Source organism: Aplysia californica, unplaced genomic scaffold (assembly GCF_000002075.1).
Source record: "Aplysia californica isolate F4 #8 unplaced genomic scaffold, AplCal3.0 scaffold00486, whole genome shotgun sequence".
In the NCBI taxonomy this organism is placed as follows: domain Eukaryota; kingdom Metazoa; phylum Mollusca; class Gastropoda; order Aplysiida; family Aplysiidae; genus Aplysia; species Aplysia californica.
The window spans coordinates 298242-310830 of NW_004797756.1; the positions used below are offsets into that span (position 1 = coordinate 298242).

The window sequence follows — 12589 nt, forward strand, 5'->3', positions numbered from 1 at the left end:
GTCTTACCTTCTCTCTTACACTTTAGAACTCTCACTAACAGCCATATCACACAGTATCAACTCTTCACCATAATTGTCGCGTTTAAAAAAAAACGTTTAGATGTTCTGAATCTGTTTTGATGTCTTTAACAAGCATCTGTGGGATGGTGAAAGAGTTCTGTTTGCTCTCTCTGCAAGACTTAAATATTATAGTTAGATGGAAGTTTCTGGCAATATGCTCTGGATTTATCAGCTTTACTTTTCGAGACTGCATCACAATTCATTTAGCTGGCAGCATGCACAGCTGTTCTCCCCATGCCACAGATTTTAAAGTGTTTTTGTTTAGATTTGTCAGATGAAATAATTGGGGATGGGTAGAATTGAGGAAAGTCTTGAAGAGTCAAGTGCTATGATATTTTATTAAACTTTGGACTCTAGTTGTGACTGTTTTGTTGAGGATTAAAAATTAAAAAAAAATTTTCTTCTCTTTGTCACATGACAAACAATTTTTGGTGGAGAGTTTTTACTTTTTCATATGCAAGTCAGGTTACATTTGAAGTAGGATGTACTTCTCTAACAGAATATTCTATTTTTGTTATATAGCAGTCACCTTGAACTGTTACGGTTTAATTCTCCTAGTATCTGTTTCTGTAGTGTTCTCAGAATATGTCGCTTTCCAGTCATTACGGTTATATACACATCAGTGGCTTTGTCTCTGATAGTCATTGAAATTTAAGCGCCCAGCTTTGATCTGCTTAGTCAAAGCTTCCTGTTCCTTCTGTTCACCTCTTTTGTATCTTTGCATCAAATTAGTTGTTCTCTATATAAGGTTTTAATTTCAGCAGTCTTTGTTAAGCACCTGCAGTGCAGTGTCCTGCGTAAATTGTTTTCCTTCGAACATTGTTGTCGGCAATCTTTATTACGTCCCCGCAGTGCAGTGTGTCCTATCTTAATTTGTTTTTCTTCACACATTGTCGTCAGCAAGTTTGTTGCCTTCCCTGAGTGTACTATCCCTCACCCCTCACTTCAGAATCTTCTCCCTTCTCGTCTGACTTCTGCTTGCTGTGCTTCCAATGTGTTATTCAAGTAAGCCTGGCAAGTGGAGACTTCAGTATACAAGACATCTCCTAATCGCACTAACACATTTTATTTTCAGGTCAATCAAATATATGAAGGGTTTCTTCTAATCTGCATGCAATGTGAATATTACCTCTTTCTATTTGGACACACGAGGGTCTATTTTTGTTCTTGGTTACTTTGAATGCTGCGTCTTCTCGTGCTACGATCAATCACACCATGGTCTTGAAAATTTATTTCCCTGAGCAATCACGAGATTGTGTACACTCTCTTCAGGGGGGGCCTTTTTTATTTTGTGCCAACTGGATGCCATTTGTAAATGTTACAGGCAATATAAAATGCTTTCATCCGTCGGTCAAAGAGCTATCATACTATTTTCTGAGCTAACACACAAGGCCATATTCATTACTCAAATAATATGTAAGCATGATGCAAAAAGATTTTAGAAAATGCATTTTGTCGGTTTTGATGACTCTGACTTATGAAATTTTGGATTGCCTTTTTTTTATCAATTTAATTCTTTACCTTTATTCATATTTTTTTTTTCTCGTAGAGATTTATTTTATTTTGTTATGGAGAATTTGTCGCATTGGACAATGCTGAGACTTCGTAACAGATTGCTGCTGCTTAAAATGCTCGCATTGCATTCAGCAAATGATTGATGGATGCTGGATAATTATTATGGTTTATTTATGGATCGTGTTCAGACGAATGGAGACCTTGGTACTGCATAATATGTTAGTCTGTAGACATACTGCTGCACCATGTATTACTGATATCTTCTGTAGTTAAAAATTAGTGGGTGGTTGGTGGGTGCTGTGATGTATTCTGCTCTTTCTACTTCTTTGGAGGGTCTTACCTCTTTCCTCGCACTCTGTTGTTAGTGTCTGTCTGGCTCCCCCCCCTCCCCCCCATTTTTCATCTTTATGTGACTTAAATTTTGTGTGTGCTCTATTTGTGCCATATCTCCATTTCTTTCAGTAACACCCATGTTATTGACTGTTTGTTGTGTTTATATATTATTCATTTCTGTCTGTCAATCTGATTGTTGACTGTACATCTGGTTGAAGTGTGTTTCTGAATTGTCTGTGTCTCATGATGGTCTTTTTGTCTTTGGCCAGATTGTACTCGAAGGTCACTCTGTTGTGTCAAGTTTCCCTCTTCTGTGTGGAGATTTTTTATTCTAATGATCTTTTCTGCAGTTTTTCCTTATGTTTGTTTGTCTTTTTTCTTATGGAGAAGAAAGACAGAGAGGGTGAGACAGACAGACTCATGGACAAGTTGATACGAACTCGCATATATATATATATAGACAGACTGACACCTACCAGTACAAAAAGAGATAACATAAATATAAAAAACATGAAGTCTCACAATAAGTTATAAGAGACACAAAGAGAGGGAGAGCGAGAAGGGCTGAGAGAGGGAAAGTGTAAGGAGGAATAATCTTCTTTGAAAGTGAAAAGACTCGTACATATTCTGTTGTGTGTCTGCTTAAAGTAAACATTTATTCAAAGAGACATGAGCCTACTTTGATGTGTGTCTTCATTGTGTTGCACCCTGTTCCCTTCTTCCTTCATCATTTCCGCTTCACTCCTGTCTCTTTCATTTGCCGATTCATCACTTTACTTTTGAATGTTTCGACGTAGAGCTCACAAGAAGGCAGATATAATTCAGTTTCAGCTTTAGTTTTGAATGTCGTTATGCTATGAAGTCTGTGCCAGGACTGAGCTCCTTCTGCCGCTTGGGTAGCTGCTGTTATGGTCTAGCTGAGTGCCTTTATTTGCATCAAGGCAGCCATATGATAATGTCATGGACAGCTAGCATTTAGTATTTTAGTTTGAAAGATAGCTAAAAATGTAATGCAAGCCAGCCATGGTCATACAGCCATAGGTTTAGGCTGCTCTGAACATGAAATAATGAAGATTAACACAATTAGATGTGGTTTATCGAATGTTAAGGATAAAAATACAGTTTAAGTAACTTGTTGATCTTTTTTAAATTTTATGGTAGACTAACGTGGCTTTCAGAGAGATTTAGAGTGTTATTATGTTCAAATATTTTTTGGACATATCTAGTGACAGAACTTTGATAAAAATTGTAGTCATGTTCATTGATTCAGTTTTGAGAGTGTATGAAAGAAACACAATGTGGTGAATCCATTTAGCAGGTATTGTTCGTGAATTAATAAGGATTTAAATGATAATTAGAAATTTTTTTTCAAATGTTTCTTGACAACAAAGTCTCAAATTTTTTCGCGGAAGGGATTATCAAATTTATGGGACATTGGTTTTACAGTTTAAAAAAATGCAAAAAAAGAACCCCCCCACCCCCCACCGAAATATGCATCACATTGTTTTATTGTTGATCAGGGTGACTATTGCTTTACATTGGGAATGTTCGAGAGTAGCTGTATTTGTAGCCTTGTACAGGCTTCTAATGACTTTATTTCTTTGTTATTTTTCAGAGTTCAGCTTCCCAGGTTTTGGCATTGACACCTGCAGAAGTATGGTGGCCATGCACGATGTATCCTTTTTCTGAGACCATTTGTGCGGTGTTTGTATTTTTACTTTCACTTAGTTATCCTCCGCCTCCTCCTCCTCCTTCTCCTCCTCCTCCTCCTCCTCATCATCATCATCATTATCATCATCATCATCATCATCATCATCATCTTTATTGACACAATCACATCATCATCATCATCATCATCGTTGTTGTCATTGTCATCGTCCTTTTCGCCATCAGCGTCATCACTGTCATTGTCCAAAAGAGTTGTCATGGGCTGATGTTCAATCGACCAAACTCGACAGTTTTGTTAGGAGCCTTTAACTGTAGCCAGGGTGACTTGTCTGGCAAACTGGGATACGAAGAGTTCAAGGAGTTGTGGGAGGACCTGAGGAGATGGAAGGTAATGATGGGCTGTTTATTGCTGCTGGAATTTGTACTGACTTTTTTTCAACTGTCAGCCAGGACTCATTTTCATCATAGTTCTCCTTGCCTTTTTAACTTTATCATCAACATCACCACCATTGTTATATTATGATTAATGTTGAAATGATGGTGCTGTTAATAATAATAATAATAATAATAATAATAATAATAATAATAATAATAATAATAATTATAGTAATAATAATAATAATAGTGAAAATGATAATAATAATTGAGCCTAATCTTAATAATAATAATTTTAATAATGATAATAGTAATAATAATATTATCATTATCATCATCATGAACATCAATTATTATTATTTTTATTTGACTATTATTATTATTATTATTATTATTATTATTTTTATTATTATAGTCAGCATTATCATTATCAAAGATTTAGTGTTGAAATCGTTGCTGTTGTTGATGTTCTTATTATTGTCACGTTTGTAATTACTAAAGCTTACTGAAAATTATGTCCCATATAATTATGAACATACGGTATATTATTCCAAAATTCTGTCTCTCAAGTCTACCTGAGTATAATCCGCGCATGCATCTCAAACGTCATGATATACGGTAACTTTTTGCCCTCAGGCAGAAATGATTTTGCAGTCCTACTCAAATTTCTCTTTCCTGTACAGTATTGAATTTCTTTAATTTCAGGGTGTGTTCAAGGAGTTTGACAAGGATGCCAGTGGCTGCTTGTCCGCTTATGAGCTGAGGAATGCTCTGAACCATGTTGGTGAGTTATCATATTCGTTTCCATGCTAGCAATCTTTGTTACTCCGTACACCTCCAAAAGAACACACTGCTAGTTGTTGCCGCCATATTTGTCTAGTTTTGACACCAAGTCACGGGTGTCTTCAGGAGAGAAGCCTTTTTGTTTTTAATAAGAGTTTTATGGCACTAGCAGTACAATTAGGTCATATAAGTGCCGATGATTAGAGGTGTTGCACGAGCGTAATGAACAGAAAAAAGAAGGAAAGACAAAGACAATAGATGTTTGATAGGAATGGAGGAGCAAACCATACCAGGGCACCTGCCAATCACCCACTTACGGAAGCTGTTGCTCTGTGTCTTGTGATCAAGGGTGATGTGTAATCCTGAAATTGGTGTATGGAAAGGGAGCAGAAGTGTAACTTGTAGGCACGCTACAAGCTGCGGAAAATGTGCAAAATAGTATAGGTTATAGCAGTCCTTGCAAGACTGTCGGGTTATCTAAGAGGTGGGACTTCTGAATTTAATATCCATCTCTGATAGAACGGCTGAGTCAGATGAGAAAATTCATATAAAGTGACTTTCCCAAAGACAGAACATCAAGCTAAGCAGAGCTTCGAACTCTGAACGATTGCAAGTCCGGAACCTAACCACGAGACACCTGATGCCATATGCTACATGCTGCTGATATTTATTTGTGCTTACTTTTTTATCATGTTTGGTCATGTTTGTGGTCTGTATCTTGCATAAAATTGATTATCTAACATACTTTGTGGTGATTTGATGCAGGCAAGCCTTATTGATAGCAACAATAGTCTCCGTTAGAACATTGACTGGTATGAACAATTAGGGATCAATAACCAAGTGTTCTAAGCCTAAAAAGGACAATTTTTCAGCAGAGAGGGAAAAAATGCTGTACTGTTTAAAACAATTGTACCTATATAATGTATTTTCCTTCCTGTTTTCAACATTTTGAATTTGAAATTCAACAAAATATTTCTCAAGAACAAGCGACAGATACCACAGAATAGAAAACTGCAACTACAAAACAATGTTTAAAATTCGGGGTTTAGCACATGTGACCAATTGGTCAGGGATATGGAAGTGGGCCATGTTTTAAGTCTTCAAGTAGAATGTAAATGGTCAGAATACAACAGATTGCCCAAAAGTCAACTAGTTCTCTTGTTGTACATTTGTACTGCAAATACCTAAGTGCTGTGGAAAATAGAGGCAAAAAGGAGCAAAATTAAATACATAAATAAAGGGAAAGGATGTGTTAATCTAGTCTAGTGAGTTAAATTAAACTTTTGTATTCAAGGTGGAATCCCGTGATTGTGTTTAACACTTTGCGGTCACTTGGCGCAATAATGCGCTGGTGAAAATGATCCGTTTCAGTCTGTGCCAGGCCCGAGAAGTCCGTTGCAGTCACTCTCCTGACTGGGTGACCAGATGGAGTGTTTTGTACTGCTGGCTGTGTGACTGCAAAGTGTTAAATACAGCTGATCTATTAGTTACTATTACTAAGAATTAAGTTTTGCTTCACATATCTGATGTATTGTAGATATTTTGACATAAACAGTTGATTTAACATTTGTTGTTTATTTCTGCAGGCTTCCGTGTCAGCAATCGCTCATTCAGGTCTCTTGTCATGCGCTACAGGTATGTAAATAACTCAAGAGGTTTCATATGAATAATTAATGGAAAAATACCTTTGAAATGGGAGGATAGTCTGATTTATATTTGTACACTAAACTTTCCAAGATTTTATAGATTTGTGCTCACCTATTAAAGGTTCTAAAATGGAAGTTAAGATAATGTAGGGCCTTTATGGTCGTTATTTACAGAAGTCAGGAAATGTATATTGTAGCATTGGCAAAATTGTATGGAATTATGCTTTCTATTGTACTGAATTAGTTTTCCAGTAGTGATATTTGTTACTTAATGATTGTAAAGTACTGAATGATTTGCAGATCTTTGTGCCACATCTTCCTAAGAGTGTTCTTGGTATAATGTTCTTAACATAACTTCTGTTACTTTCATACATTGGCTGAAGCAAGTGTCTGGCGTTCTAATGGTGAAGCTATATTTTGCATGCATTTTAGATAATAATGTATTTATTTTTTTTTACGATTTATTTTACAGCAACAAAGAGAGCCAGATTGACTTTGGTGACTTCATTATGTGTGCAATCCGGCTCAAGACTATGCTGAGTAAGCGTACAGCATTAATCTGTTAATGTTTTTTTCTGCATTTCCTTTCCAAACCCTTATCCTGTCATATGCAATTTGTCTCCCAGAGGGTTGTTGAATAATATATAATTAATAAACTTTATTGCTCACTTACAGGAGGAGCCATCCCTCATTTAGCAGAATAGCTCTCATGATCATCTACGCTCAGATTTAGATATTAACTTTGATGTATCGTCTGTTTTCGATCTTTCCTTCCTTTTTATTTTTCATTCTTACCATGAAGCCTAATGCTCTTTCTATAAAACATCTTGTGTTTGTGCATTGTGAAGTGGTTTATTTGAATTCCCTGTTTGGCAATGATAATAATATTTGTAATTGTTTTTTCTTTTTAAACAAAGTGTTTTAAGTAACATTTCAATTTTGATCTTGAATTTTTCAGCGTCCTTCAGAGGTCATGACCCTGAGAACTCTGGCTTTGCTCCGTATGATATTGACAGTGTGAGTAACACTTTTTGTTGACCGGTATATGTAGGCTACTGACTGTCCTGGGGTTATAGAAGCCTTCCTCATAAACATTCTGTAATTAAATATGCTAAGTATTACCTGTCTACACTATTTAACAAGCAATGACTTGTAATCACTTGCAAGCATCTTACTTGGCATCACCAGTGAGAATGTTGGATCTTGCATTGATGCTAGACTTGTGTGTGTCAGAAAGCGTCTCAACGCTTTTCACTTCATGGAATGGTTATTTTTTTACAAAATCAAAATTTTATGGACTGTGATGGACTGTTCATGAAGACAAACATAAAATTGACTCTTTTGTTTAAGGGCTTTGTATATGGTTGCTTTCTCTAACTTGTATGTAAGTTTGATGAACAGGCTGACCTTATAAATTAACAGATCCCATACACAGGATACAACAGTATCCCTTCTTTTAAAAAAAAAATTGTATATGTTCAGGTAAGGATGATAGATATTTAATAGAAAAGAATGCTCATCAGAGAATCTGCCAACCACCCATATAATAATACAGTATAAAACGGATAGGTCGAACACAGAAGACTCCAAATCACGCATCCGTTGGATTGTGCCTGCGTTCCTATTTTTTATTCTTCTCTATGTTAGTAAGATATCCCTCGAACTACCGAGGCCAGTCGTGACGAATTCGAGCTATGCGTGTTATACTGTGTATTGCTGCTTGCTGGAGAGAACGACAGGGAAATTGCAACATGAGCTTTTCAGAGGCATATATGACTATGCAAAAGCACTTTCACTTTTACCTGTTGAAGTTGGTCACAGACTTAAATGTGAATTCCGACTAGGTATGGTTCCTGTCTTTTTACTGCTACTGTTGAACATAATGCGTGTGCTTTGAATTATTATTCCTTCCATTGACTAATGTACATTGTATGACTGGGAAATGATTCATTTCTTAATTTTGAGATAAATTTCTTTTATTTGCTGTTGCATCTGTTGAATACAAGTGAGAAATATTTACAAAACAAGTACATTTTCCATTCTTTTCATTTTCAGTTCATCCAAGCAACTATGTACTCTTAAGATGCCTGCATATTCTGGCTGTATATTCAAGGATTCTCAAGATTCATCAGGAACATGCTTAAGACAACTTCAAGAGACCAGGGCTGGTTGTTTAGTTTCGGCCTGGTTCCAGGAGCTCAATAGCCATGACAATCTGGCAGGTCATTTAGTCACCCTCCGCCTCCTCCCACTCTCCCTGTGGGTGTTATTTGTTTTTATATTAAAGCAGTTTTGAATTGTTCACAAATCTTATTTGATTCAGTTTATTCATTTTCTCAAAATCTTTCAGTGACTTGTTCAAAGAAATTACGGAACCAGTTTAGAATTTTCAAAATAATTTGAGTTTAGAGAGACTTTAGATGGATAATTTTTTGTAGCAGCAAATTTAATCTCTTGCAAGATAAATGACTGGAAAATATAACGGGAATTTAACTAGAATATATGACTAATTTATGAATCTCTTGCCTCGACCTAGTGTTTTAGTGTCTTTTTCATAACTGACCGTTCCCCGTATACTGTTTCTTGTTCTACATTTTGCGAACACAAATCATTCATCATGATAAACCACGCATAGCAAGTTCAGAACTACTAGTCGTAACAGCAAACAAAATATTATACATCTCTTTTAATTATACTGTTTTGTTCATCAATTTCGTCATAGGTGTTTCAGCTTTGAACATTTTCCATTCTAGTAACATTGTTTAACTGAACTGTTTGAGATTGTGGTTTTTGCTGAAATGCTAAAAACACAGGTGGCTCTTCAAACCAAGTTTGCTTTTCATTGAAATGTCATTGCTTTTGTTCATAAGAATGTTGCTGTCTTCTGCGGATCACCTTTGTCTTGCTCTAATAATGAAATTATTCATATTCTTGTCTCCATTTAAGTTTGTGACACTTGTACATACTTATATATTGTTTTTAGGATTTATTTTGAGTGGATAGATCCGAATATTACTGTTATAGCCACCTTTTTTGTATGGCTGATATTACAAAGCTATTGATTTAAGAGTATACCATATCACTTTATTTTGTTTGTTAATTTAATTTCTGGTGATGCATCGTACTCACAGACAGCAAAGGACGAAGTCCGCCTCCGAGTACTTGGTGCTTCAGTGTTGTGTGAAGTTGTTTTGTGAACGTTGATATTGAATTAAACATTATTTTTTTTGTAGTTGCCCCTTTTTTTTGTTTTTGTCTTAGTTCTTAAACTGATGGCACTTGAAGAACTTACTAAACTGTACTTCATGACCCACTTTCTTGTTGTCTTTTGATCACTATCTCAGCTGCAGTGTGTTAATGACTTAGGGGATGGTTATGATGCTTTTAGCTTGAGACACCCTTTCATGTGTTTAGAAAAAAGTGTGTCCACGTTATCCGAAGTGTGTGTTACACTTTCCTTTTGTATTTTTTCACTTCAGCAATAGAATGCTACTAAGTTGTTGTGCCTTGCTAATCCCCGTGCTATCGATTTTTGTACCCTCTTTGTTTCTTCCAAATTAGCATATTATGCGATTTCTTCCACGATATTACACTCTTATTCTCTTGTATTGCTGACACGGGCCTGGAGAGGTCTAACCACAATTTTGGGATAGTTTGGTGTTTTTTTTGGGTTTGTTAGTTGGAAGATGGTTTCATTTGCACGACTTTAGTAAGAGGAATGTGCACAACAATACTGTTATCATGAGGATGTCGTTGGTCCTTGTGTGGACAAGATGAAAGCTTAACACTATCAGACATATTGTTGTATTTTGATTAGGTTACACATACCTTGATGTGCTGTCGTAGTCTAAGCTATGCATGATCTCTCTCCATACGCAGACTTTTTTTGTCACGATTTTTTACATCTCGCACAGTTCATTGAAAAGTAATGGAGGGAAGAAAATTGTAATTGTAAAATACATACTTTAAGCTCTGAAACAAAATAAGCTCAGAGTGAATGGAAACTAAAGTTGAAATTTATCCTAAAATTGTATTGAAAATTGTCAAGTAATTGGCTGAACTGGACTTTTTAGTAGCATTTAAAAAACAACAACTGATGTATCTGTTCATGTAACATTCTGTTGATGCCGTACAGGAAAGAATTGAAAGATATAAGACCTGGCTTGTCAGATAATTTGATATGTCGAGAGTGTTCTCTCTATCTGGATCCCTTCTTCATGTAAAAACATTTGTTTCTTCATTTGTGATCAGTTCCCTTGGAATTACATTGTGATATATGGTAGACTTCATGAGGTTTCCCTTCAGCTAATGAATTAGGAAAACTATGTGAACTACTTATTATATTTTATTCCTGGATTAGTTGATTAGTTATGTAGATAAGATTAGCAATAAAAAAAAGTCAACCAGTTTAATACATTTTAGAATAGGATTCTCTTCCTGTTTATTTTTTATTTTTTCTACTTTTGCATACATCCTTGGCTTAACTGCATAGTTTTGTGAAAGTCTCTGTTGTAAGCATTTTAACTCTATGTATAATTTATAATTATTATAATAAATACCTCTTTCCATCATTCATTTTTGTTTGAGTTTTCCTTTTCATGAATGGATGTGAGAAACTGTCTTCAGATGGTGCATGTATTGTTTTTATAGTGTTTGACTGATGGAAGTCTAAAGAAACCTATGTGCATGGAAGTCTAAAGAAACCTATGTGCATATATATAGTATCTTTTTAACGGTTGAATCTTTGCCACCCATGCTTTGCACAGCAGTTTGTATCGATAATTTGTCTTAACTTAATCATATTTTTCCCTCAACAATAGAGGCTAGATTAAAAATCTTTTCTTCATTAATTTATATAAAATTAAACTACAAATCTCCTTCTCACGGAAAATGGAATTGTTGACAGCACTTCCTGCTTCTCACTCACATTTTGCATATATATATATACGCATGTATGGCTTACATCACAGATCACCTATGACACTTTTTAATGGCAAAACTAGTGACAAGAAATTAATTTTATAGTGAACACTTTTTTGCACTAAAAGTTCTCAAAACATGCGTTCAATAAAGATAATCTCGCTATTACAAAAAAATGACAGAATTGCTTTTAAAAGTAAAAATAATATTGTCCCAGCTATAAACCTTTTAAAATCAGTAGAAACCACCCTCTGGGATTTTTTATTAGTATTTATTAAGGAATTTTCTAGAATAGAGCTATCAGATGTTAAAAAAAAATTGGTCTGTTAAGACAAATTGACACAAGTCACTTTTTGATAGTTGAGGAGATAGCCTATTTGACAATAAGTTGCGCCACGAATTTTTGACCTCACTAATAGCTACTGTACAAAGCAATATATAAACCAGAGTTTCATTAAACTTTTCTCAATGCTTCGGAGTAATGAAACAGATCTATGCCTGCGTCTGGTGTAGAAGTTAGGCACTTCACAGTCACAGGCTGAAGACCCTCTGTAGGGAGGATTTTTATTGAGTGGTGTTTCTGCTGGGATGATGTCTTTCTTTCATCTTCTCGTTCATCTCATGTCCCAGACTCTAGTGTGAAGGCTGCTGTTTACCCAAGATCCTCCAGGCCCCCATACAGTCATAGAGTCATGGGTCTCTCAGCTTAAGGTTGGGTCAATATTTCCTTCTGCTGGGATGATGTCTTTCTTTCGTCTTCTCGTTCATCTCATGTCCCAAACTCTAGTGTGAAGGCTGCTGTTTACCCAAGATCCTCCTGGCCCCCATACAGTGGTGGGTCTCTCTGCTTAGGGTTGGGTCAGTATTTCCTTCTGCTGGGATTTTGTATCCTGGGTTGAGCCTGACATGCAGGGTCAAAGTCTGCCTCTTTGATTATCAAAATTGTGTCAGTGGGGCATAAAACACCCTCCTAAAACAAACCAAAAAAAAGATCTAAAATGGTGATTCTTATATGGAAGGGACGTAAAATAATAACTCGTATTTAGCTTTGAATTTCGGTGGTCCGGTGTTTCAAGCTTTATATTTTGTGACGCAATGATCACAAGTATTTTGTTTGTGGAAGAAGAGAACAGAGTGGAAGAGGTTGCACTATAGTTTATTTTAGGGCATTCTTGCGTGATAATGACCACTTTTTGCTCAGATGGATAAAGGAAGCAATAACCCTGAAATAAAGTAGGAGGAGCACTGTCCAACCACCCTAAAAAATAAAGTGGAGATTACAGGTAGCC

The 12589-nt window shown here is 35.8% G+C and overlaps 1 protein-coding gene across 1 annotated transcript in view; it reads left to right on the top strand.

Moving 5' to 3' along the window:
* LOC101855282 (calpain-B) overlaps nt 1-10953 on the top strand; it is a gene marked incomplete in the record, with an annotated part of 75808 nt that extends 64855 nt beyond the window's left edge. Inside the window, 7 exon segments of the mRNA XM_035971709.1 lie at nt 3524-3582; nt 3896-3964; nt 4657-4735; nt 6321-6369; nt 6853-6920; nt 7339-7397; nt 8436-10953. Of these exon segments, the coding sequence (XP_035827602.1) occupies nt 3524-3582; nt 3896-3964; nt 4657-4735; nt 6321-6369; nt 6853-6920; nt 7339-7397; nt 8436-8462 (410 nt within the window).
* Nucleotides 10954-12589: the final 1636 nt, after the last annotated feature.